The sequence below is a fragment of the Stegodyphus dumicola genome, chromosome 9 (assembly GCF_044657685.1).
Source record: "Stegodyphus dumicola isolate Sdum_Otavi_A_Nest chromosome 9, ASM4465768v1".
In the NCBI taxonomy this organism is placed as follows: Eukaryota; Metazoa; Arthropoda; class Arachnida; order Araneae; family Eresidae; genus Stegodyphus; species Stegodyphus dumicola.
In genome coordinates, this window is record NC_140776.1 from 179,374,653 (window position 1) to 179,397,761 (window position 23,109).

Below are 23,109 nucleotides of genomic sequence, written 5' to 3' on the forward strand. Positions count from 1 at the left end.
ACTGTGTAAATAATGTCTGCGCAGTTTTCATGAATTAGCGGTTTATTTTGCAGAAAAGTGTTTTTAAAAGTAATATAAATGTAAAATTTAGTTATTTCTTTATAAAAATGAACTCTTTGATAATTAAATAACCTTCCTTTCATTATTGCTTGTTATATAGAGATTGTTTGGTATCAAAATTGTTCGTAGTCAGATTAATTTTTTACTTTCTAGTCCTAGGCATTAATTTCTCCTCATTTATGGTTAAAAATAAGATAAAGTGATAAGATACTTTTAAATTGTAGAATATTTATAATATCGTTTATTTGATTTTGTCAATTGGAGTTATCATTCTGTTTTATTATGTATTATTGTTTTGTTTCTTAACTTTTATATCTTATAAAAAGTGTTTATTGTCAAATGACTTCGATATTCGTCTAATGACCAAAATACTGCTAAACGGTTATCGACTGCACATATGTATATTAACGATATATTTCTGAAGCTGCTTTTTATTTTTGTAATTTTTTCGCAAATATGGGAAATTATTCCATTGCTTCGCCTGTTTCAGCGCTAAAATAACCTCGAGCTCAAGCTTTTGGTGCACAAAAATGCTGCAGAGAACTCTTTTCGTCACTGTATGACATCAGAAGTCGTGTCCAATAAGAGCTTGGGGTGGTGGCTGGGGCCAGGCGCTTGTGTCTTTTGCTATTCTCTTGACAGCTGACATCTACGGGACAATCAATCTCACTTAGCGGAATCATTGAAGTAAAATTCTGGGAGTGATGGGAAATGACAAGAGAACTGCCTGACAATTTTCAGAGGTTTAAGGTTATTTTCGCGACATTTTACGGGAAGTTCGGTCCAAAACTAGCAACAGTTTTAAAGGGATTTGCAGAAAATCGCTCGACAGGCTAAGGGTTAAGTTTCAATTAGAGTTAATTTTACTCAGGATCAGTAAAATACTTCTTATGATATTTTAGAAACCTTTATTTTACTTATAGTTAGTTCACTGAAAACACATTGTTGCTATGAAGAAACTGCGACTCGGAACGCGTCGCACGGGAATAAATTTTCCTGATCACAACATTCCTCCCCCCCACCAAAAAAATTAAATCGCAAGACTCATAGATCAAACAAAATTGTAGAACTATTTAATAAATAATACCACACAGGAAATGCTAAAGCTAATAATAGTGGGTACGACACGATTTCATTTGTACTTACCTTATTATTTTTTTGCCATTATTTCAATGGCTTACTCAGTCGATAGGGAAATATGACTTCTACTTCTTACTTCCGATGCTTGGCGCCATTTGTATGGATGCGGTGATTTAACTGCTGAATTTATTAACATCAAGAAGGGTGGTGTTGAGAAGAAATATATATCTGGATAATATATCTATGTACTTATATACATGAAGACATAATTGGAAGATTATTTTGTAAGTGTTTGAAGTTACCATTTTTGTTTTCGAAGATGTCCGCCGCTGTTGAAAATGCAAATATGAAGACATCGGACGAAATTACTGTACAGTTGGAAGAAAATGGGAACATTCATGTGAAATTAGTGGATTTGAAAGTTGTGGATTTGAAGTCCGAATTAGAAAAACGAGAGCTTGATAAAAGTGGTGTAAAATCAGTGTTGGTAGAGAGATTAAAGAATGCTCTTATTGATGAAGGGGAAGATCCTGATGAATTTACTTTTGAAATAAATTCCGAATCATCCGTATGCAGGAGTCCTGTGAACAAGAAAAAGAAAACGCAGTGTCCTAATACAAATGGCTCTGTTGATGATGTTAGTGAAGAATTAAATGAGAATTATAATAATGAGGAAAAGAATTCATCTAATGATGTAACTTTGCAGATTTCCATTGATGAAGAAGAAGCCCAGTTAAATGAAGAAGAATCAAGATTGAATGAAGAAACTCAATTGATTGAAGAAGAGAGTAGTGGATGCGTTTTGAAGAATAGTGATAATGAAAATGCAAAGAATTCTGAAGAAAACTCAAGTGTCCTGAATTTGGAGACAACTGATGGTACAAGTACACCTTCCACACGGGAGCCAAGTTCCAATCAAAGTAGCCCTGTAAAACCTTCAAAAATGTCTACAAATGAGGAAGTTAAAGAAAAAAAAGCTAAATCAAGTACACCATTAAAAAATGTGGAAGCATCTGCAACTGTATCAGCAAAAGTTTTGAAAGTTCTTGGTAAAAATGATAAATTAAAAAATGCAAGTATGTTAAGCAAGAGTTTGTGGATCACTGGTTTGCCAAATACAATAAGAGCAGCTGATATTAAGGCACTATTTAGTAAGCAAGGAAGAGTAGTTTCTGTAAAAATAGTCAAAAGCACCAAGCAAACCCCTGGAAAGTGTTATGGATTTGTTACAATGGCAACAAGCAAAGATGCAACTAAAGCAATTCAAAATCTTCACCGCACTGAATTGAATGGTCGTACTATTTCTGTTGAAAGAACACAAAGTGAGCCAAATACTTTAATAAAAAAGGCAGAATCAAAAGTGGTCACAGTTAAAAAACAGACAGTAAAGAAGGAAGCTGTTGTAACAAAATCTACTGTAGATTCTTCAAAGTGTTCAGCAAATCAAGAAAAGGTTACACCTAAACCAGAGGCTAAATCTTCAGAATCTACAAAACCTTCTGCTGAAGAAGCAAGCAAACATAAAAATGAGAAAAGTGAGCCTTCAGAAAAGAGTAAATCAAAAGAAAAAGATAAAGATCGCAAGTCAAAAGAACATAAAGAAAAAGATGTGCGCAGGTCACTTAAAAGGCCTTCAGGAATACGTGCTCGTCCTTTCAGTGAAAGATCTCATTATGGCCCTTTTAGAAGATCGTTTGGCAGAAGACCATTTTCTAGTAGGTCAGGATTTGGAACTTCTAGTTTTAGGTCACGAACAAGTCTAGGCAGTTTTAAGATAAGAGATGAGCGCCTTCATCCACGAGATCTCATTAGAGAGAAAAGAGAAGCTGAACGGAGAAGATTGGCTGAAATTTCACGCCATAAATACATTGAACGAAAACAGAGAGAAGAAGCATACAGACTGGAACGAGAAAAAGAAAAATTACGTTTAGAAAGGGAAATTCTTGAACGTGAAAGAGCTGAGATATTGAAACTGGAACGGGAGAAACAGAGATTGGAACGGGAACGTCTTGAACGTGAAAGGGAAGAATTGAGGCGACAAGCGGAAATCAGAAGAAGCAGTAAAAGATCTTTCAGTCGTGTAGACAGAGATCCAGATTCATTTTGGGAAGAAAGAAAGAAGTCTGCTTCTCGATATGAAGGACGTTTCCATGCAGAAGGACCAAGTGCATCTCGTTATGATTATGCTTCAAGAGAGCGTACAAGTTTTGGTAGGCATGAATTTGAGAGTCGTTCTGATCGTTATGCCAGTCAAAAATCATTGGAGCCGCCATTACATGCTGATTTTGGAGACAGAGATTTGCGACGAGAAGTAACTATACGTACCCGAGAAGATCGTCAAGTATTCAGTCGAAGTGATTTTCGAGAAAGAGATGGTAATAGACGGAACTTCTCTTCCAGAGAGCGAGAAAGACATTCCTCCTCTTCAAGACGGGAGCCAAGAGATGACTGGAAACATGACCGAAGAGTACACGAGCGTATTGTTTCTCCCAGTAGTGCCAGTGGACAAAGAAGAATGACTTATTATTAAGGAAATAACTGAAATATTTTATGTATTGAAGCTTGTTTTATTTTATGGTGTACTTCTGAAAGTAATTGATGATTCATATTTATGAAGCGCAAGTATTGTATATCTCTTCATTGAAATTCAGATGTTCACTAGATATATTTTATTCTCGTCCTACCTGTATGTAATCTTCACAAAAAGTTATAAAAGGTTGTCTGAAATGGGAAAATGTGTGATTAATTCTCATCTGTACACTTGAAGAAAAGTTTTGTTTTTTAGTTTTGAGAAGTTAAAGAAGTAACGAATATGAAATAAACCAAGTGTCTTGAGGTAAGGTAGTTCTATTTGATTACTTTACTGCATGTCTTTTCTTCTCATCTTCCAGTTTTCTTTTCACTTCTATGTTTTTATATTTCAGGAATAGATATGACTGTTGCTTTAATCATAAATTTTTAAAAGTCAGCCATAGATGTAAGTTCTGATTTTTACTGCAATCATTTGTTAGTGTGATTATATTACATTTTATTTTATTCTCTCAAACTAGAATTCAAAACAGAATTCAGAAGTTTTACTTAATTTTAAAAAATCATCAATTTTTGTTATAATTTTCATATTTCTTTTCTATATTAAATGTATGTGTAATATCCCCCCAAATGAATTAAAATAGGATTTCTAAAATGAAAAGGTTTCTTAAATTTAATTTAATGCTGTTTTTATCATTTTTATTTAAATAGTCTACCATCATTCAAGAGAATTTGGTTTTTGACAAATTTTGTTAAAACACTAAATTAGTTAAAAGTCTGTAACTTAAGGTAGCAAGTCTGTTTTTAAATTGCAGGCTAAAGTACAGTACTGAAGTATGATGACATCATAAATGATGATGATGATGATGTTAAGAAACCTGCACATCTCTGAAAATTATTAAAACTTGTCTACTAGTATTCTTCGTTTTATTGAGTTTTACCATATTCTAAAGATTAGCCGAGTTTGATACTGAGTTGTTGAATTCACATACGTTGTACAATGTAAATATTGGCTTCAGTATGAAGGTCATAGCTTTGGATTAATTTGAACTAGTCAGAAAGTATTGTAATTGATAACGTTGCTTACAACCTTTTGGTATTGTCATGTTGTATGGTCGAAGAACATTAAACATATCTTCAATAAATTTAGTTTTGGATTTTGAAACTTTCTGCAGATGTATGGATAAACCAGAGTTACATATGATTTGTATAGTTTTATATTCTTTATCATAAGCTATTGAATACAAAGCAAAAAATAGGTAAAATTTACTTATCTGATGCAAGTTGGCAGCCCTTTTTTTTTTTTTTAAATCACTAAATTCTCAATATGTATTATAAATCAGCAAACATTATCAGTGTATCAAAAGAAACATACTATAAAAATTTAAAATACATAAATAAATGTTAATGATTAAATAAGAATTAGTAATACATTAAAAATGAAACATCTTTTTTAAGAAATCTTTCTGTAATTTCTTTTGTGCTATGGTTCTTGCCATGCACACTGTGAAGAAACAGAGAATTGCACAGACTCAGCATTGCATGCTGGTCATGATAGCAGTTAAAACTTCAGTGTACACTCTAACATGATGAAAATAAAAGAAACTTTAAATTATCACCATTTTTAAAAGTAACAAATAGCATTCAAAATCAATAAAAACAGGTACCAGAGAGAAATTTCCTATATTTGACAGCAGAAAGCCAGTCCTGTGCCTAACTTTAAAAAATTTTCAAGTTGCATTTCATTAGTGATTCGACTGATTCTCTTTTGCAACAAAGCTCAATTTTTGAAAATCTTATTTGCATATCTGAATCTAATGAATGAAAGGCATTATATAAGTTTTCCTCTGTTTTTGCATTTTCTTTTATTGAATCTAAATAGCAAGTTAGGAAGTATCTATATGTTACATAGGAATTAATAATTGTAATAACATAGTTTGGAGAAATCCAGATACAGTCAAAAGTCGTTAACCTGGACGCCCATAATCCGGAATGATCTATTATCCGAACCTCAAAGCTACAAACTTTCTGCGCATATGCGTTTACGCATGCGCGTAATACCTTTATGCATGCGCATATGCGTATGCGTATAAATAATATGCATAACGAACGGTTAAAGCTAAAGCTAAAATTATCTATTTCAGTTAATGTTGCAGATTGCGTTGTTCCTTAACCCTTTAACTGTCAAGTTATTTTGATGATTTGGGTACACAAATTGTCAATTTTTTTTTATTGCAAAAATCCAATCAACATCCTCTAATGTTTGAAATCTTCAGTAAAGTGCTGTCATCTATTGAACTGAGCGCACATTAACTTTTCCCGAGATACAGTCGGGTTTGACAAAGAGATGAAGCCGAAATAAACGTCTCCCGATATATATTCGGGTATAACAATACGATACACTCAAAAAAAATTACCCCGAGTTATACTCGGGCGTGACATTTTTGAACACCAGTGATCTCGGGCATGACAGTTAAAAGGTTAATCTTTGAATTGCATCCTTCTTATTATTTTTTGCAGACTGTTAGAGCAATTTTATAAAAGTAAGCTTGAACTTTCGATTATGTCAAATAGAATTTCCGATGCTGGAGCTGCCAAAGATCTACAAAGCGGAAGCATGTTTCAATGTTCATCAAACAAAATATGGAATTGCTGCAAAAAATGGATAAAGGCATATCCTTTGTTTCTCTAACCATTTCTAAATCTCAATTATTTATCAATTTCACTCTGCTGTGTGGGGAAGGGGGGATGTCGTGGCACGCAATGAGCTGGAAGTTGATCTGTCAGCACTATCCTTATCTTCAGGGCAGATGTTTTTATTTTATTCGGCTTATAATTCATTACTAAATATAGTATTTCAACTCGATGTACTCTGTCTTTGATATTATTTAAATCAAATTCATTATAAATATCACGAATACACATCAAATAGTTTTCTGGTTGCAATTTTCCAATTTCAACTATGCGTAATGTATGTTTTACGCATGCGCACGTTGAAAGAAATGTTGGTTAATAAAGTAAACAAATAAATATTAAGCCTTTTTTTTTTTTTGTAAATTTTGGTACCATTTAGATCATAATTGTTCTTTATTTCATAAATTACAGTTTCATATTTTTTATTTTATAATTTCTGCATTGCCATCTTACCAGATTTAAACTGATGATCTATAATCCGGAATCACCGGAGTCCCGACGAGTCCGGATTAAAGACTTTTGACTGTAGATTATGAGAACCTCCACTCATATGCAATCAGATCTTGATAGCATTAAGAAGTACTGTTCTAGTGTGATGTGCCTTTTATAGTCCTTGGAAGATCATATTGGTGACCTGATGTAATAGAATGTTTTCTCCAAAATACCACATTGCTCTTTGTGTGTTATTGGGTTCTATGAATAGAAGGATTTATTTTACCTCACTAAAAATTTTTCATCTGATTTCAATTAAGATACAAATGCTCATAAAAAGGATCAGTTTCTTAGGTACATATTAGGTAAATGAGCTTCCTGATTTTTTTAAAAATGAAAATGGATTGATGTGTACATGGACAAATTTAAGGCAGTGTGCAGTGCCTAGTTTGTGCAATTCTGTGATGTTTTTTTAACTGAAAACAGATTGATGTGTACATGGACACAGAGTTTGTGCAATTCTTTGACTTTTTATTTTGATTTTATATAACGGCCATCTTGAAATTGTACCTTCCTGAAGCTGATCGTGGGTTCAAAAACGAATTGCGAAAAAACAAGGGGCACCCAATTGTAAACTTTTACCATGTGAATTTTAAGGACGACCCCCCCCCAGAAAGATTACTAAATTACCGATGTTTATCAGTACTTAGCAGACATCTCCAACGTATCAATAGAAAATGATTTAAAATATAAATTTCAATTGTTGAATAAGGATTATAGCATAATCATATTATACTTTACATACTGTTGGTCTTCCCATGTACACATTTATATATATTTACTTAAAGCACATTAAAATTTCACACACTTATTATAGATTACCAGATTAAAATTATTAGCAAACAATGAATTTGTCAAATTTGGTGTGCCCTTTATACTTTAGCCATATACTATAAATTATTTTTTTAAATTTGTATCAGATACATTAGTTATAAAATGAAGTATTTAAATTAACCCTGAAATTTAAGTTCCTCAAAATGTGATGAATAAATGCTATTTTCTTCATTATAATTAAAAAATGTCTCACTTTATACTTTTGATTCCTTTCCTTCCAATATACATCCAACCCGAAATTGGATACATTGAAAGCTAGCAAAAGATTTCATGTGAAATAAATAAGAAAGTCGCTTTTCTGTATGGAATTTTATGTCCATATCCCTGAGATGTTATGTAGTTATGATGTTTTTATTAAATTATTTTAGCATCATTCTGATAATAAAATCACCAGTACTCATATGTATTTTACTATCAACTATTTTCAAGAATTCACCATGCAGTGCAGTTTGTTGCCAATAATGGACTCGTAAGAATTTTTCTTTGGTTTTCTGTAATCCTGATCTACAGTAAATGTGGTTACGTTTTCTAAGGAAGTTATAAATTAACTGCTATTTCTCTTGCATTTTTGAAAAAATAAATAAATAAATAAAAATATGAGCCAATCTGTCTTTTACTGAAAGCAGTAGAGTAGTTTGGAACTGTTTATACTGCAGTACATGCTCATAGAATTCAACATAAGTGGTGTAATAAAAAGATTCATATTTGAGTGAATTATTTAATATCAGATTCATTAGGAAGGCTAAAGTTTTGATATTTTATATTCCATTAGGCATTTTTGACTGTCAGGATATTTGATGCTTAAGCATCTCTTTGTCGGATGATCTCAAAGCCTGAGCTCATACTTATTTAAAATTTTATATCTTATGTTGATAACTTTATTGTATTCGTTGATAACATAATTAACCCTCTCGCTGCTTATCCTGCGATTTCCACGGGCAACATAGAAGTAGCAAAATTTGCGCAACCCGAGATTTCTGCAGGGATACATATTTTTCGTTTATTTAACTGTGCAACCTGCTCATTTCCCGTTCATTGTTTCATTTTGGCTTTTCTGTGATGTTTAATTATTTATTCAGATCTGGGTTTACAGATGGCATTAGTTGTCCATATTTTTGCGAAATATAGAAATGCATTTTGCACCATTTTGCGTGCTCTTCTCAAAGCTCAAAGATGTCTGTAGTTCAACTCTCAATCACATGAGACTAACTGCTCGACATTTTGCTAGATATATATATCCCCCGTTCTATCAAGAAAGAAACTCGTAGACATTGTGCTGTTTGTTTCTAAAAAAAAGAACTGAAACTGGCCAAAAAATTCTCAAAGAAACGATGCCTCGAGCCTTGCTTCGAAGTTTATTGTATTACTCTTCGTTTCTAATAAATGTTTTATAAATATTTTGCATATTTTCATTAGTATATACGTTTTACTTTTATATTTTATGAAATAAATTGTAATTTAATCAAGATTAATTTTCGAAATAATTTTCAAAATTTTTCTTTTATATGATTATTTTTCAGTTTAAACTTTCTGACAACCCTTTTTTATGAGCTAATTCTATACTGAAAAAAGACTTTTACAAAAACTTTTTGTATATTTTAACTTTAAAATATATTTAGATTTGAAATATGTAATTAAAAAATTATGCAATTTTCGAACCTATTTTGATAAAAAAATTATGCAGCGAGAGGGTTAAATAAGAGAAATCTGTTACTGATTAACTAAAGAAAGAACATTTCTTCCACTAAAATGCTTAGAAACCGGAACATTTTTTTCCCTATAGGAATCGATGTAAAAGTGGGTTACGTCTTTCGTGGACCACATATGATAGTTTAAAAGTTTTAAAATGGTATTTTGTGTATAGGTTCACTACCTAAAGCCATTAGAAATAAAAAATGTAAAACAGAAAAGGTAAATGCAATGTTAAACATGTAAAATAAACTAAATTCTATTCTTCTTTATGAAGGAGAGTGAATGAATGGCATAAATAAAAAGGGATGAAGATGCAAAATTTCTTACAGTAAAGACATGAGGTATCTCTGTTACTAATGTATTAATGCATCTACCTTGGCTTAGTTTGTCAATTTTTTAATGGATGAAAAGGTAAAATGTTAGTAATTGTGCACAAGTTGGTGGTTTTTGTGACATTTTGGGGAGATACGCAAGCTATCGATATTTATCATAAGTTGGCAAGCATTATCAACATTTAGTAGTCGGTAAATTTAGCAGTTTAAAATACAAAGTTTGAATAGATTGAATACAGATTATATGATACCTTAAAAAAATAAAGCATATTTTCTCCAAATCTTTTTAATTTTTTTGTGCTATTCTTTTTCCATAATTTCATTCTATTCATGTTTTGCACTCAGTATAAATTATTTAGTTATCGATTGTAAGAAAAAATTGCACCTTAAGCTGCTGTGTATATTGGCTATATTTGGAGCAGAACCACCATTTGAAGGAAGATTTGTTTGCAAAACTCAATAGCTGTCTCCTGGCATCATTTGTAAATGAATTATATACTGTAATGAAAAGAATACATGATCCAATAAACCATGTTTGTGTTTAGACATCTTACTCTTCCTGGACTAGGTGAAGGCTCAGTGGTTATAATAAAAATTAGCTTAAGTTTATAAAACAGACTTCAGTAATATTGCCTGAAATTTCTAAATTTTATTTGTATCTCCGGTAACAGTTATTCAACAGTCATATCCTGCCTGAAATTTACTTTTTTACTGTTCTTTCCTGCTGAGTCTTATTTGTACACAACCTGAGCATTGCTTTATTCATAATCTATAGAATATTAGGCTCTAGTGTGATGAAACCTCATTTCTGGTTACCATGATAGTTTTGTTTTAGCTTCCTGATTTCTTTTTTGATGAAAATAGATTGTTGTGTACATGGACAAACTTAAGACAGTGCACAATGCCTAGTTTGTGCAATTCTGGGATTTTTTTTAAGTGAAAACAGATTAATGTGTACATGGACACAGGGTTTGTGCAATTCTGCGATGTTTTTTTAAGTGAAAACAGATCAATGTGTATATGGACACAGGGTTTGTGCAATTCTTTGACTTTTTATTTTGAAATTGTGCCTTTCTGGTGCCGATCTTGGCATCAAAAAAGAATAGCTAAAAAACAAGGGGCACCCAATTGTAAACTTTTACCGAATATTAATTTTGTGACATCAATATGTTATATTTGAAATTAGACTTGGAAAATAATTAAATAAGATTTTAAGAGGGGATATATATTTACAGACATTTTATGCATATTTCACTCAAAACGTTTAATATAATTCTCAGCACATATGGTTGCTAAAAGCTAATTGCGAAATGTGTTATTTGAAATAAAATATTTTTATTTCAATTTAATAAAATATTTTATTTCTTTCTGCAGAGCTAATTTTGTTTTCTCGTTTTCTTTTCATCCTCATTGGGAAAGGGAGGGGGAGATCTTTACATAGATTTCATACCACTATTGCATACATGTTGGAAACCAATTTTTTTTTTTTAAATAAAATTTTCTTATTCCTGTTTTATTTGATCTTGTCTGTGTAAATTTCCTGTAGTGTGTCATGTATAAGTTTTCAGAAAAAAGATGTAGTTCAGTAGCACGGATCTAAGACAGCATCTATATGTATTCTATTTTTATTTTATGTCTCTTAAATAATTCCTCAATTAGCAACAAGAATTAAGATTTATTTGATTGAATTAAACATATGTGGATGAGAGTAGTTCTGTAACTAACATCATTGATTCCGTATCACTTTTAATAAGTGATATCTTTTAATATCAGTATCACTTTTAAGAAGTGATACTGAACTACCGTAATTTCGCACGTATAGTCCGCACGCAAGATTTTATATAAAAAAAATTCAAAAATCGTCAGATAGTCCGCACCACCGGATAGTCCGCGGACTATACGTCCGAAATTACGTTTTTTTAATACAGCAATATCCCCATGCTTTTTAAACACATCCTTTGCGCCAATTTCTCACCGCTTTCTCGTCCACTTCAAAATAACGGGGTAAATTCCTAGTATACGGTGCAGCCTTGGCGCGACTTTGAAAATTATCGCCAACACCAAAAATTATCCAAAGAATGTCTATATATATACTATGCACTATATACTATGTGTGTATATACATAGTATATATACTATATATGTAGTATATACTATGTTAAACTATATATTATTTTAAATGACCCGTTAACTACTCATCGTATATGTCCTGTTTTTACTGCTTATCGTAAAGTCGCCAAAAGTAGCCAAATCCCGTGTGCACCGAATACTAGGATTAAACCAATAACGGCCCGCTACTCTATTTCCATCTTTTTCCTGGCGATGTTTCATCAACGTTATCGAAGATGAAATACAAAATACTGTGCAACATGCTGTGCTATACTTGTCATAAGTGGTAATGAAATGTGACCTTCGACCCCACTCACTCGGTGTTGCCAAACCACCGAGTAAACGAATCACCTTTTTTTTTTTTTTTTTTTTTTTTTTTTTTTTTTTTTTTTTTTTTTTTTGTACTCCAGGTATTTGCTACTATGGCTCCTAAAAACCGAGCTGACGCATCAATTACTTTTCCCCCTCCCGGCAGTTGCGCTAAACCAGTGCGAAGGATACTGGGGTACAAGACTCTGGTTGCGCTAAGTGAGTGTTCATACAAGACTTTCTTTGGCTCATATCCCGGCATCGCTTGATGCGCCAGCCTGGATTTTAGGAGCTCTACTTGCTACTACTCATTCGTTCTGCACTATGCTCTATGGTTTACTATCGATACGATACATACGAATGTTTTCTTGGAATCTCGTGCTTTTTTTATATTTGATCATCGGCAGTTCACGACAGCGTGTTTTTTAAATTTCAACGATTTTAACCGTGAACAACCAGCGTATTATCCGCACTGGTGGATAGTCCGCAGCTTCAAAAATTCGCATTTTAAACACAGATAGTCCGCGGACTATACGCGCGAAATTACGGTAATTATTCTTAGTAAAATCAACCTCTCAGCCAGCCATTTTATTATACACTGAGAAGTGCACTTATTTTTCTGGCAGAGCATTGTCTCTCTAGATTTTTATGTTATATTATGCAGAAAAATAAACTATTCACATATAATTGCACTAAAATCATCTATCTATGTACAAAATTTATAACAATACTATTGATGAATGATATATAATAACATACAAGAGAAATGTTGGATAATCTAAAAGGACCTCCTTTAGAGGGAGGAAGAAAAGCCGCAAAACCCTCTATTTAGAGGCTGCATTTCTAAAAGTAATACTTTGTGCATGATTAGATTACTAAGGAATTTTACACTGTATTGACATCAAATTTCGCAATAAATTCTGAAAAATACTGTTCTCTTAGATGTATGCTCAGAGGAATTTGAATCTAATCTATTAATTTTTTTAAAACATTTTATGTTATTTATTAGTCATAAATTTATGTGTATAGTATTTACATTTACAGTAAGTATGGAAGATTTAGTTTCATTCTTACACATGTTTTTGATTTGCAGGATTAATTTATAAGATGAAAGCCACATAATTTCAGTTCTTTTTTTTAAATGCATTTATCAAATATGTTACTGAAACTAGCTTCTGAAGTGCTGCCATTTCTAAAAGCATTTCCAGCAATCTGATACTTTTTTTTCCCCCTCCCATAAGCATGCAACTGTTATTGAGTCCAAAATGTATTTTTCTGCCATATTACGTTATTTCATCCTTTCTCATTTCAAGATGGCAATGTTCAGTATTAAGGACAAATTCCAAAATAAATTTTTAAAAATAGGTTGAAGATTTAGTAGTTATTGTTAAATTATATCAGGAGTGATAGTGGTCCAGATATTGCTGGATTTCTGAATTTTTTTCCGTCAAATCCAGAGTTTCCGGATTTGTTAAATGTAGATTCCTTTCTATCTCTCTCAGATTTTGTTTCAAAATGAATATACTCAGAAGTTACATAAATTTAAAACCTTTAGTTAAAAGTTTGGTTTAAAAACCTGTTTAAAGCTCAAAAGAGAAGCCAAAGTTCTTGTCTAAGCAAATTCGTGGAATTTGGTTCATTTTGTGTTGTGTCCTCTGTACTGCATTTTTGAATGATTCAGTACACATTGCGAACGGTGTGGTCGTTTCTTGACTTGTAAAGTGACTGCACATAAATTGTAAATACAGTAATAAATGGGATCACCAATGAGCTCCAAACCACTTGGGTTAATCCAAGACAGTCTAGGTTAACCTGATCTGCAATTCTAAGCATACTCAGCCACATTCACCAAAAGAGGAAGACAACATATTGCCATAACTGTAGCATCTTATTTTAAGATTTCATTAGATTTAAACCTTGGATTTAACTTGTTTTCATAGAACCACAAGAGTGATATTATGAATTAGGGTTGAAATATTTTTGAACGTTGATAACCTAGAATAGAAACTGTGAAATACGAGGTAACCAAAAATGTTCTTGCCATTTTGGACAGTCGAAAAGAAATAATCAAAAATAAAGTATAAAACAAGTCATAAAACAAATAATAATCACAATTAATCCTCAAAATAAATCACTATTGGCATCCAGTGCCTTTTAGCTATGCAATATCATCATGGTAAAACTCGGGAGTCTTGAATGCAGAGAAGTCTGTGAGGGCCTATCGAGGTCTGGCCGTTTGTTGAAGGAGTCCCTACGAAGACAGTCATCCAGAGAATGGAAAAGGTGGCAGTCTGTTGCTGCGAGGTCTGGGTAGTATGGTGGATGGGGTAGTGTCTCCCAGCCCAGTCGCTGGGTGGTATCCCTGGCCTCGCATTGTCATGGAGGCGGAGTACACCCTTAAGATTGACCAATGCTGGCACTTTATACATTAGTGTTTGATGCATGCACACGCCCAAACTGCTGCAAATACATGCCTGCCATGATCAAATATGGATGCATTGCAGTGCTGAGTAAGCAATTACAAACAGGTTGTGACATGCTGTTGCTTGCTTGCATCGGACAGTGAGTGGGGTACCCACTTGCTCAGCTTGTTTGCCCTTTCCTATGCAGTGCCAATGGTGTCTGATCGTTTCATCAGATACCTGGAAATGTGCAGCAAGCTCACCACATGTTTGGCTACTGTCACTCTATGGCTGGTCTCAGGGCTCATCATCCAGTACTTGTGGCCGACCACTGCGTGGTGCATCATTAAGAGACATATCCCCTGACCTGAACTTCTGGAACCATTGCCTAGCTTCGTTCATTAACAGCATCATTCCAAAGGCCTGGTAAATTCGACGACTTAATTCTGCTGCTGATAGGCCCACTTCAAAATCATACAGCAAACAACTAAAAACGAGCGCCTTTAACGCATCCATTTCAATCAGTCGCTGTGTGAGATATGTTTGAAGTACTGATGCAACACGCTTTTATCCTCTTGGTCAATGTCCGAACTCCCATCCTAACCATGTCATCGTCAGGTTTGGCAACTATTTTTATGTTGGGGTTCACTCTTCCAATGTCATATCAGAAATAGCAAGAACATTTTTTGGTTACCTTGCATTTATTTTATTCAATAAAAATTTATGTGAAATTTTTGGGTAAAAAGGTCTCTCACAAGATACTATTGTTGCGTGCGTACGGGTTCGTTATGAAATGAATGCACAAGTCCGATGAAAAATGAACAAAAATTTATTATTATCACAACAAAAATGCTTAAATTTTCTCAAATTATCATGCAGTATTACAATATCTCACAGTAGTTATCTTTTAACTACTCAAATGTCCAATAGAACGTAATTCAAAACAGCTAAAGAAAGCTAATCCGCGAATTCGCTACAATCAACAAGAGCAGTTTTCTAAACAACAACAAACTAAGCAACTACTACAAACTGAGATGTTTTCCTTCTTTTATAAGATTTTAAAATCACGCGCTAGAATTTTCCAGTACTTTCTCGAAATCAAAAAGAGATATTTATTTATTTAACGCACACGCTCTTGTATTTTTAATTTTTCCGGCTTAGCTTTCTTTTAATATTCGTCACGCGCTGCACTGCGCGAGAAATAAAACCATTTAATTTATAATTGAACTAACATTAGCTTTTTAAATACCAAATTCGTAACACTATTATGGGGTTAATCTATTGAAAAGCTGTGCAGCTTATCAAAATTCTTTTTAATTCTAATCTTAAAGACTTCTAGGCTTAATTGAAAACCATTGACTACATCAAATTGTCATGTTGGTCATACTGAATTTCTGATTGTTAGCAAAGGAAAATATTAACGTACAAATTACTCCCCCCTCCAAAAAAAAAAAATGCAAGCTGTTTGTTTTTAAACGTTGCAAAACTAAAAAACTAAAATGATGGAGTAAATGCCTTTTGCTTCACTAATGAAATTGTGTTTGTAGACGTGCATGTACGAATGTCATAGTATTCTGAATTGTTTGAATTTATAGTGAATTTTTAACCCATGGTAATTTTCAGGATTTTTGAAATTTAGTTGTAATCACCCAGTTAGATATAGTTGTAGTACTCAGCATTATCGTCTAAATACATTGAAAAATAATATGGAATGCAGTTTTATGGAAAAGTATATGCATGGAAAAACTGAAATTTCATTATGTGTACATTTTTCCCATTATCTTCAATTTATTTCTATTTCTTTCTTTTCTCTGTATGTTAAGTTAATTTGTCTAATTATTTTCTTGAATTTTGACTTGTGCAACAAATTTCTCTCCCCTTCCTTTTTTTATTGCTTAAGAACTTCATTCTCAAATAATAATTAAAAAAAAAAATCAATCATCCAGTTGTGAAATGAGAATGTTGTTGAAGAATGAAATTGTTTCTCATGAACCTAGGTTTCATGGAGCATACCTGCGAAAATGTTTGTAAAACTCGATGTTTTTCAAAGTAAAAGAAAGTATTCAGTATGGCAGACAGTGTAATGTTTTAAAAGGGAAAATTAAAATTTCCTAGAAAGAAAAATTAATGGAAAATATTTGAGAAATAGATTATATTCTACCTTATATGAGTTACAGGTAATTCGTTATAACAATGTTAAGAATATCTGAATAGTGTTGATGCAAGGAAATTAAAAACATGCATTTCTGTAATATCTGTTGAATTATATTTTTGTCAAATGTATGCCTTCCAAATTCTGCTGGATACGCCGCCGATTAACTTGCAGGATTTGCAAGTTTTGTTCCGGCCGTCTGAGTTAGTTCCTATAGAGTGCTTAAAGTACGAGAATGCATGAGTGCGACTGTCAGATGTTGGAAGATTGTGACTACCTTGCCACGTAATGTGTGAAGCAGTCGTTAATACGTTGTGAGATTTTAGGTTAGAAATGCTGAATGAAAATTGCAGAAATTATTACATAAAATGAAAATTTTCTAGTAATCTTATGGAATAAAACAAATTTCATCTCCTAATATAGTCTAGAAGTCCTCATTGCAAAACTAATCAACCTTAATTTGATTATATTGAAGTTCAAAGTCCATGGTCACGTGATGTGGGTGGTGTAAACAGAATCATGCTTTCATTATTGCGTTCGAAGATGTTTCAGAACAGCAAATATGCAAATAATTTTAGTAAGAGTTGCAAAATAATAGAATAAATGCAGAACAGAAGAAATGTTAACACAAAATACTTAGTGCAAATCAAAGATGTGTATCCCAGAGCACACTTAGAATAAGCTGTCACTTGTCACATGAATGGAATCAAGCATTCTGATATTTTCTGAACATATTCTGATTTCTTAGTTTATACTTGTCCAAAAATAATGAAAGGAATGAAATAATTAAATAATAGGTTGCAATAAAGAAAACACTATTTTTCCCATGTTTTTCAATGCGATAAATATAAGGAATATCAGAAATTTCAGTCCTAAAAATGCTGAAAGTCCTACATTAAGGCTGAATAAAGAACACAAGTTTGTAGGTAACGTAGGAGGTCATCCTCTCAGGTGCTCGCTTTTAGAAATGTTTCTTGAATATTAAAGAAATGCAATATTTTGGAGTAAAGTAAAAAGAGAAAAAATAAGAATATAAACACTATGTATAGGTCAAAGTTTCCACCAACTTGATATTAGATGGTGAAATTTTTATTTCCACTTAGTATATATGCCGCTAAAGGTCAAAGAAATCGATGGTCAGTGAGAACTTCATAGTGAAACGTTGAAGTGCTGAGCATTTTTGAAGACTATCGTTGGTTTTTCGTAGATATTTCGTGATGGTTTCTATTTTGAGGTCCTCATGAAGGGTCTTGATGTGGACATAATAGTGTGCATTTGTGATAATACACAGGAGTTTATTTTGCATGATTTGGAGTTTGTTTACATCTGAGTCTTTGGCTGCCGTCCAGGTAGGAGATGCACAAGTCAAAATTGGTCTTACTGTGGAAAGGTAGACGAGTCTCTCTTTCCCCAAATCCAGGCTAGAGTATTGACCGAGTATAGGAAGCAAACACTTAATAATTTTGAGTGCAGTTGTTCAGACATTGTTGATATGGTCAGTCCAGGTAAGACGATCATTAAGAATGACTCCGAGATATTTGAGACTTTTTATTATTGGAACTCTGATTAAAGAGGAGGTGATTCTTCAGTTGCTGATTTCTTTTCCTTCTGCGAATGATCAGTATTCGAGTTTTTTAGCATTAATCTTCACTTTCCAATTCGCACACCATGATTCGATACTTGAATGAAAGCTTGTTTCTTAATAGCGAAGTTAACGTTTGCAGACTTAACTGCCGAAGCAGTATCATCTGTGTAACATGCAAGGATGGAGTTGTTACTGTTGGGTTTAGGGAAGTCTCCAGCATAAAATGAATAGAATATAGGTTGTTCTAGTGCCTAAACACGACCCTTGTGGTAGTTCACTTTGCATTTTATGCTCTGAGGTGTAAGCTCCTTTCACATACTTTTGAAAGTCCTGTCAGAGATAAATAACAGGATGACCAGAAGAATTTCTCTTTCGAAATTAAGGTTGATTAGTTTTGCAATGAGTCCCTCATGCCAGACACGAAAGCTTTCGCCACGTCCAGCATGAGGATAGCAACATTCAATTTATTATATGCAGCAGTTCCAGAATACTCTGTAATATGAAAGTTAAAGGTAATTTTTCATTCAGCTGAGAATAATTCTTTCAAATACTTTACTTAATACAGGCAGTAAACTAATGGGCCTGTATCCGTCAGCTTGTGAGCGGTTTTTCTCAGGTTTGGGGATTAAGATGACCTTAGCAGTTTTCTATAATTTTGGGAAGTAGGAGGATTAAAGGTAAGCATTAAAAATACTTGCAATTATTCCGATAGTGTTTCTAGGAAAGCATTTCAATGTTTTATTTGTGATGCCATCTATTCCCGGTGCTTTCCTGGGATGAAGTTTCTTGATTATTTCTTTAATCTTTTTAATTTAGTTGGCGAATTTAATTAAGTTTCTAGCAGTGGGGGAATTTAACCTGTCTCCGACATGAGTCAGTGTGCTTTGTTCAAAGTCCTTATTATTTGGCCATTCATTAGGTGAAAATTATTCCTCTAGATAAGTAAGAAACACATTTGCTCTATCTTGATGAGTGATTGCAAGAGCTCCGTTATGGGTAAGGGGACACTTTGTAGTATGAGATTTAAAATTCTTAATTAATGTTCATAATGACCCAGCTCCAGTGTCAACATTGATTAATTTCTCACATCATAATTCTTCTCTGTAAATTTTTATTAATATTTTGCATTTCATTCATGGGTCCCAGGTCATGTGATAGGATTTTTTCATTCTGTTACGTTGTGTAATCTTAATGCGAATGTAATTAGAGAGTCTAAGACTATTTATCTTTAAGTGGTTTAGTGTCACTTGCTTCCGAAATAGCACTTTTAATATTTTCAGTAAGTGAAGAAACCACATTTTCAATATATAATATGATTATAATATGATCACTCATAAGATTTTCAAAGACTCCTGACAGTTGTTGTGTTAAAAGCATTAACTTAAGTAATGTACACCTACATAATTTATTTTATATCTTCCAGTCAAAACTGGAATGCAAACATTCTAGTGCCTGCACCTGGAATCTTGGTTAATTTTTTTTTTTTCTTTTCTCTCTGTGGTAAGTTAAACTGTCCTATTACTTTCTTGAATTTTGACTTGTGCAACAAATTTCTCTCCCTGTCTTTTTTTTTTTTTTTTTAATTGCAAAAGGTCATTCTCAAGTTAAAAAAAAAAAAAATACAGATTATTTTCATCCTATCGTGAAATGAGACACTGTGGGTAATTTTGTATTTTCTTTGTATGTAACATAAATATGAATCAGTTTCCCTTAGGAAGTTCTAATTAACAGTATCACTTTCCATATGTAAGTAGTCTAAAAAATGAAAATATTAACAGTTTGTTGGTTAGACTGGAGATTACGGTCAATCGCTAAGTGAAGCGAAATTGCACCAAATCTGGTAACCTCTTGGCTTAAATATGAATTAATGCTTTCCGATCATTTATTGCTCATTTACTGCTTATTATAATTTCTTAAATTCCGTGATAAAACGCTTTACTCCATTTTGCTACTGCCTTAAAAATGGTATATGATATTATGAAAACTTTTAATATTGTTGATCCTATAAAATACATAGTTATTAACTTTAGTAATAGGTAAAGTGCAGAATCACCCACTTATTTGTTTGGCGTTTGTAAGAATAAGAATTGGATTTCTGTCAATTTCTTTGACTTTTTAAGTGAAAATAGGTTGTACATGGATAAAGTTAAGGGAGTGCGTAATGTCATTTTTGTGCAATCCTGGAATGTTTTCTAAGTGAAAATCGGCCGACGTGTACATGGATACCGAGTATGTGCAATTCTTAAAAACGCGCCAAGCAGTGGTTGATCCTGCACTTTCTCCCTTTTTCATTGTTATGTCCTGTTTTAGATATTTTTGCATGTTTACAGAATTGATTCAAATTCGCAACCATCTAATATGGCGATATGATGAGTTAGCGATTTTCTAAAACTTGTGAAAACAACCCATTTGCTGACTTGGCAAGTTTTTTAAAATGCGCCAAACTGGACCGTAATATCCAGTTTTACCGATATGTTTGGCAAACACTTTTTGTTTAACATTTTGTTTTTATGCATTAAAGACATCAAATAAAAGCTAAAAATTAGAAATTTGTTCTGCCTATTAGTAACTTGGGATATTTACTGAAATCAAATCTAATGTTATTTGCAATATTAAATAAGGACAAATTCAACCTATCCGGATCTTTGAATTTAAAACAGGTTTGCTTAAAAAAGAGCATATGGCCAAAAAAAAAAAAAAATAGAGGACTGTAATACACTGACACACTTGGCAGACTGTTTTTGCTTAACCTTTTATTGTTATGCACTAAAGACATATCATAACTAAAAATGAAAAATTTGTTGTGTTTATTGAAAGCAGTTCTGATACCATTTACAAAATTAAATCATATGAACAAATATAACTTTTCAGCATCTTTGAATTCATAATAGGTAAGCAGACATTATGTAACACATTATGATTGATATTATGTAAAAATGTATTTTCAATTAATTTACAAATGGGAAACTTTAAGTAGCATTTATATATATTTTTGATTTACGTATCAATGGATTTTGAAGTATAAAAGTTTATAAAATCTGCTTTCTTTATACAAAATATTGAATGCTGTTGTTTTTATGTAAAAATGAAGTAGTTTTAATTCTTCAAAAAGATGTCAAAAAATTGTCCAGATGATGGAAACGTGACATCTTATAGATTTTTCGTAAGTATAAATTTCAGAAATTGAAAATTTTTAAGCCTTTTATATTCTGGACTGCATTTAATATTTAGAAACCTTAATGTAAAATCATTAATATGATAATTTAGAAGTTGCAGTCATCTTTGGCTTTTGCAGTTAAAAAAACAGAGGTGTATAGGAAAACAAGAAAGAATAACCTGTCTACCTGTGCTAAAAAATACATTAAAAAGTCTTCTTCCCCCCCATAACCGAGCTAAAAGAATAAGTATTATATTTGTTGATAATGGGCATTGCCTGTGAAATTTATGCAATGAACCAAGCATTTGATCTGAATGGATGTAAAATAGAAATTGCTGAATGGTTTTTTAAGACTATTATTATATTCCTATATTGAAAATTGTTTCTATGGTGTAAATTTAAGCATAATTGTTAAGTTGAACATTTATATTTATTGTTATAAAGCTTATTGGATTATTTGTAAATGAATAAATAATGAAATATATAAAATGAAAGTTACCTTCTTACTGTGAAAGTATAATTTTGAGATAAAAGTATGTTTTAACTTATTTGCATGTGACATTAATGAAATTATATTTAAAAATATGAGATTAGTTTATATTTTAATTTGCATTTTATCCACTCTTGGTAATATTCTAGCTTGATGTAAAATGATAATATTCCAGTCTCATGTAGTAAGATGGCCACCGAGTGTTTGTATTATTAATTGCAAGTGTTTGTGAATAACTGGTTAGAAGTATTATAGTAATATGTTGTACATAATGAAGTATACTAAAAATGGAAATCTTATTAAAACCCTCCTTCCATGCATGTATTATAAATATTTCATATTGTGTTCATTTAATGTTATTGTGTTTCATTTTAATGATGATCTAATTTCATTTAATGTTATTGCGTTTCATTTTTTGATTTTAAAATGGAGAAATATGTACTCAGCAACTCCGCCAACTTGAAGAATGAAAGAATCTCCAGCATCTGCCTAAAATGGCAGTCTAAGAGATAAAAGGGCTCAAGTTAAATATACAAAAATGAAAGTTTTATAAGAAAAAACTTAAAAAAATCAAGTAGGAAGGGAAACACAATTTGAAAATTAAAATTTGGTGAAACAGCTTTCCCCCCCTCACATTTTAGACTTTTAATTTCAGAAGCATTCAGACACTAGTCAAAAGATGATTTCGAAGGTGCCTGATCAGTAGATTGATTCTCTCTCTCTCTCTTTTTTTTTTTTTTTTTTTTTAAATTTTTTTTCTGTCTCTGTCTCTCTCTTTTTTTTTTTTTTTCCTGTATAATCTAGATTTTTGTCTGTATAATCTAGAACTCTATTATTAAAGTGCAGTACCTGTATCAAAGAATTGTTATAGGTTGATTTTAGATGTTGAAGGGATCGGCATAATGTCACATCAGAGGGGGGGGGGGAAAGCATTTTATCTTCATTATAGTACTTGATACAGCCAGACATTTCCTGTTAGCCCCACAAAATATCTTTTTACAAATTGTGCATCCTAGAAATTAAGCTAGGCATTGTGATTATTAAAATACCTTTAAATACTCTTAAATGAAAATGCTCTTAAAAATATTCATCAGAATAAGAAAATGCTTTGCGTGTATTTTATGCACGGCAAATTTTTCACACCTTTTCATGTCATATTTTTAACAGAAAAAATAACATGGCATTTTTATAT

General features: G+C 32.3%; 1 protein-coding gene across 2 annotated transcripts; it reads left to right on the top strand.

The window, feature by feature from the left end:
- Window positions 1-1,274: 1,274 nt before the first annotated feature.
- On the top strand, window positions 1,275-22,839 carry LOC118179505 (uncharacterized). 2 transcript variants are annotated; one of them, XM_085824400.1, is made up of 3 exons: window positions 1,275-3,976; window positions 4,065-4,117; window positions 4,485-22,839. In XM_085824400.1, the coding sequence occupies exon 1, from the start codon at window positions 1,460-1,462 to the stop codon at window positions 3,668-3,670; it is 2,211 nt and encodes a 736-aa protein (XP_085680526.1). In that variant the 5' UTR covers window positions 1,275-1,459; the 3' UTR covers window positions 3,671-3,976; window positions 4,065-4,117; window positions 4,485-22,839. The 2 variants fall into 2 exon arrangements, with proteins under 2 accessions (XP_085680526.1, XP_085680525.1); XM_085824399.1 differs by having other exon boundaries at window positions 4,065-22,839.
- The last annotated feature ends 270 nt before the right edge of the window (window positions 22,840-23,109 follow it).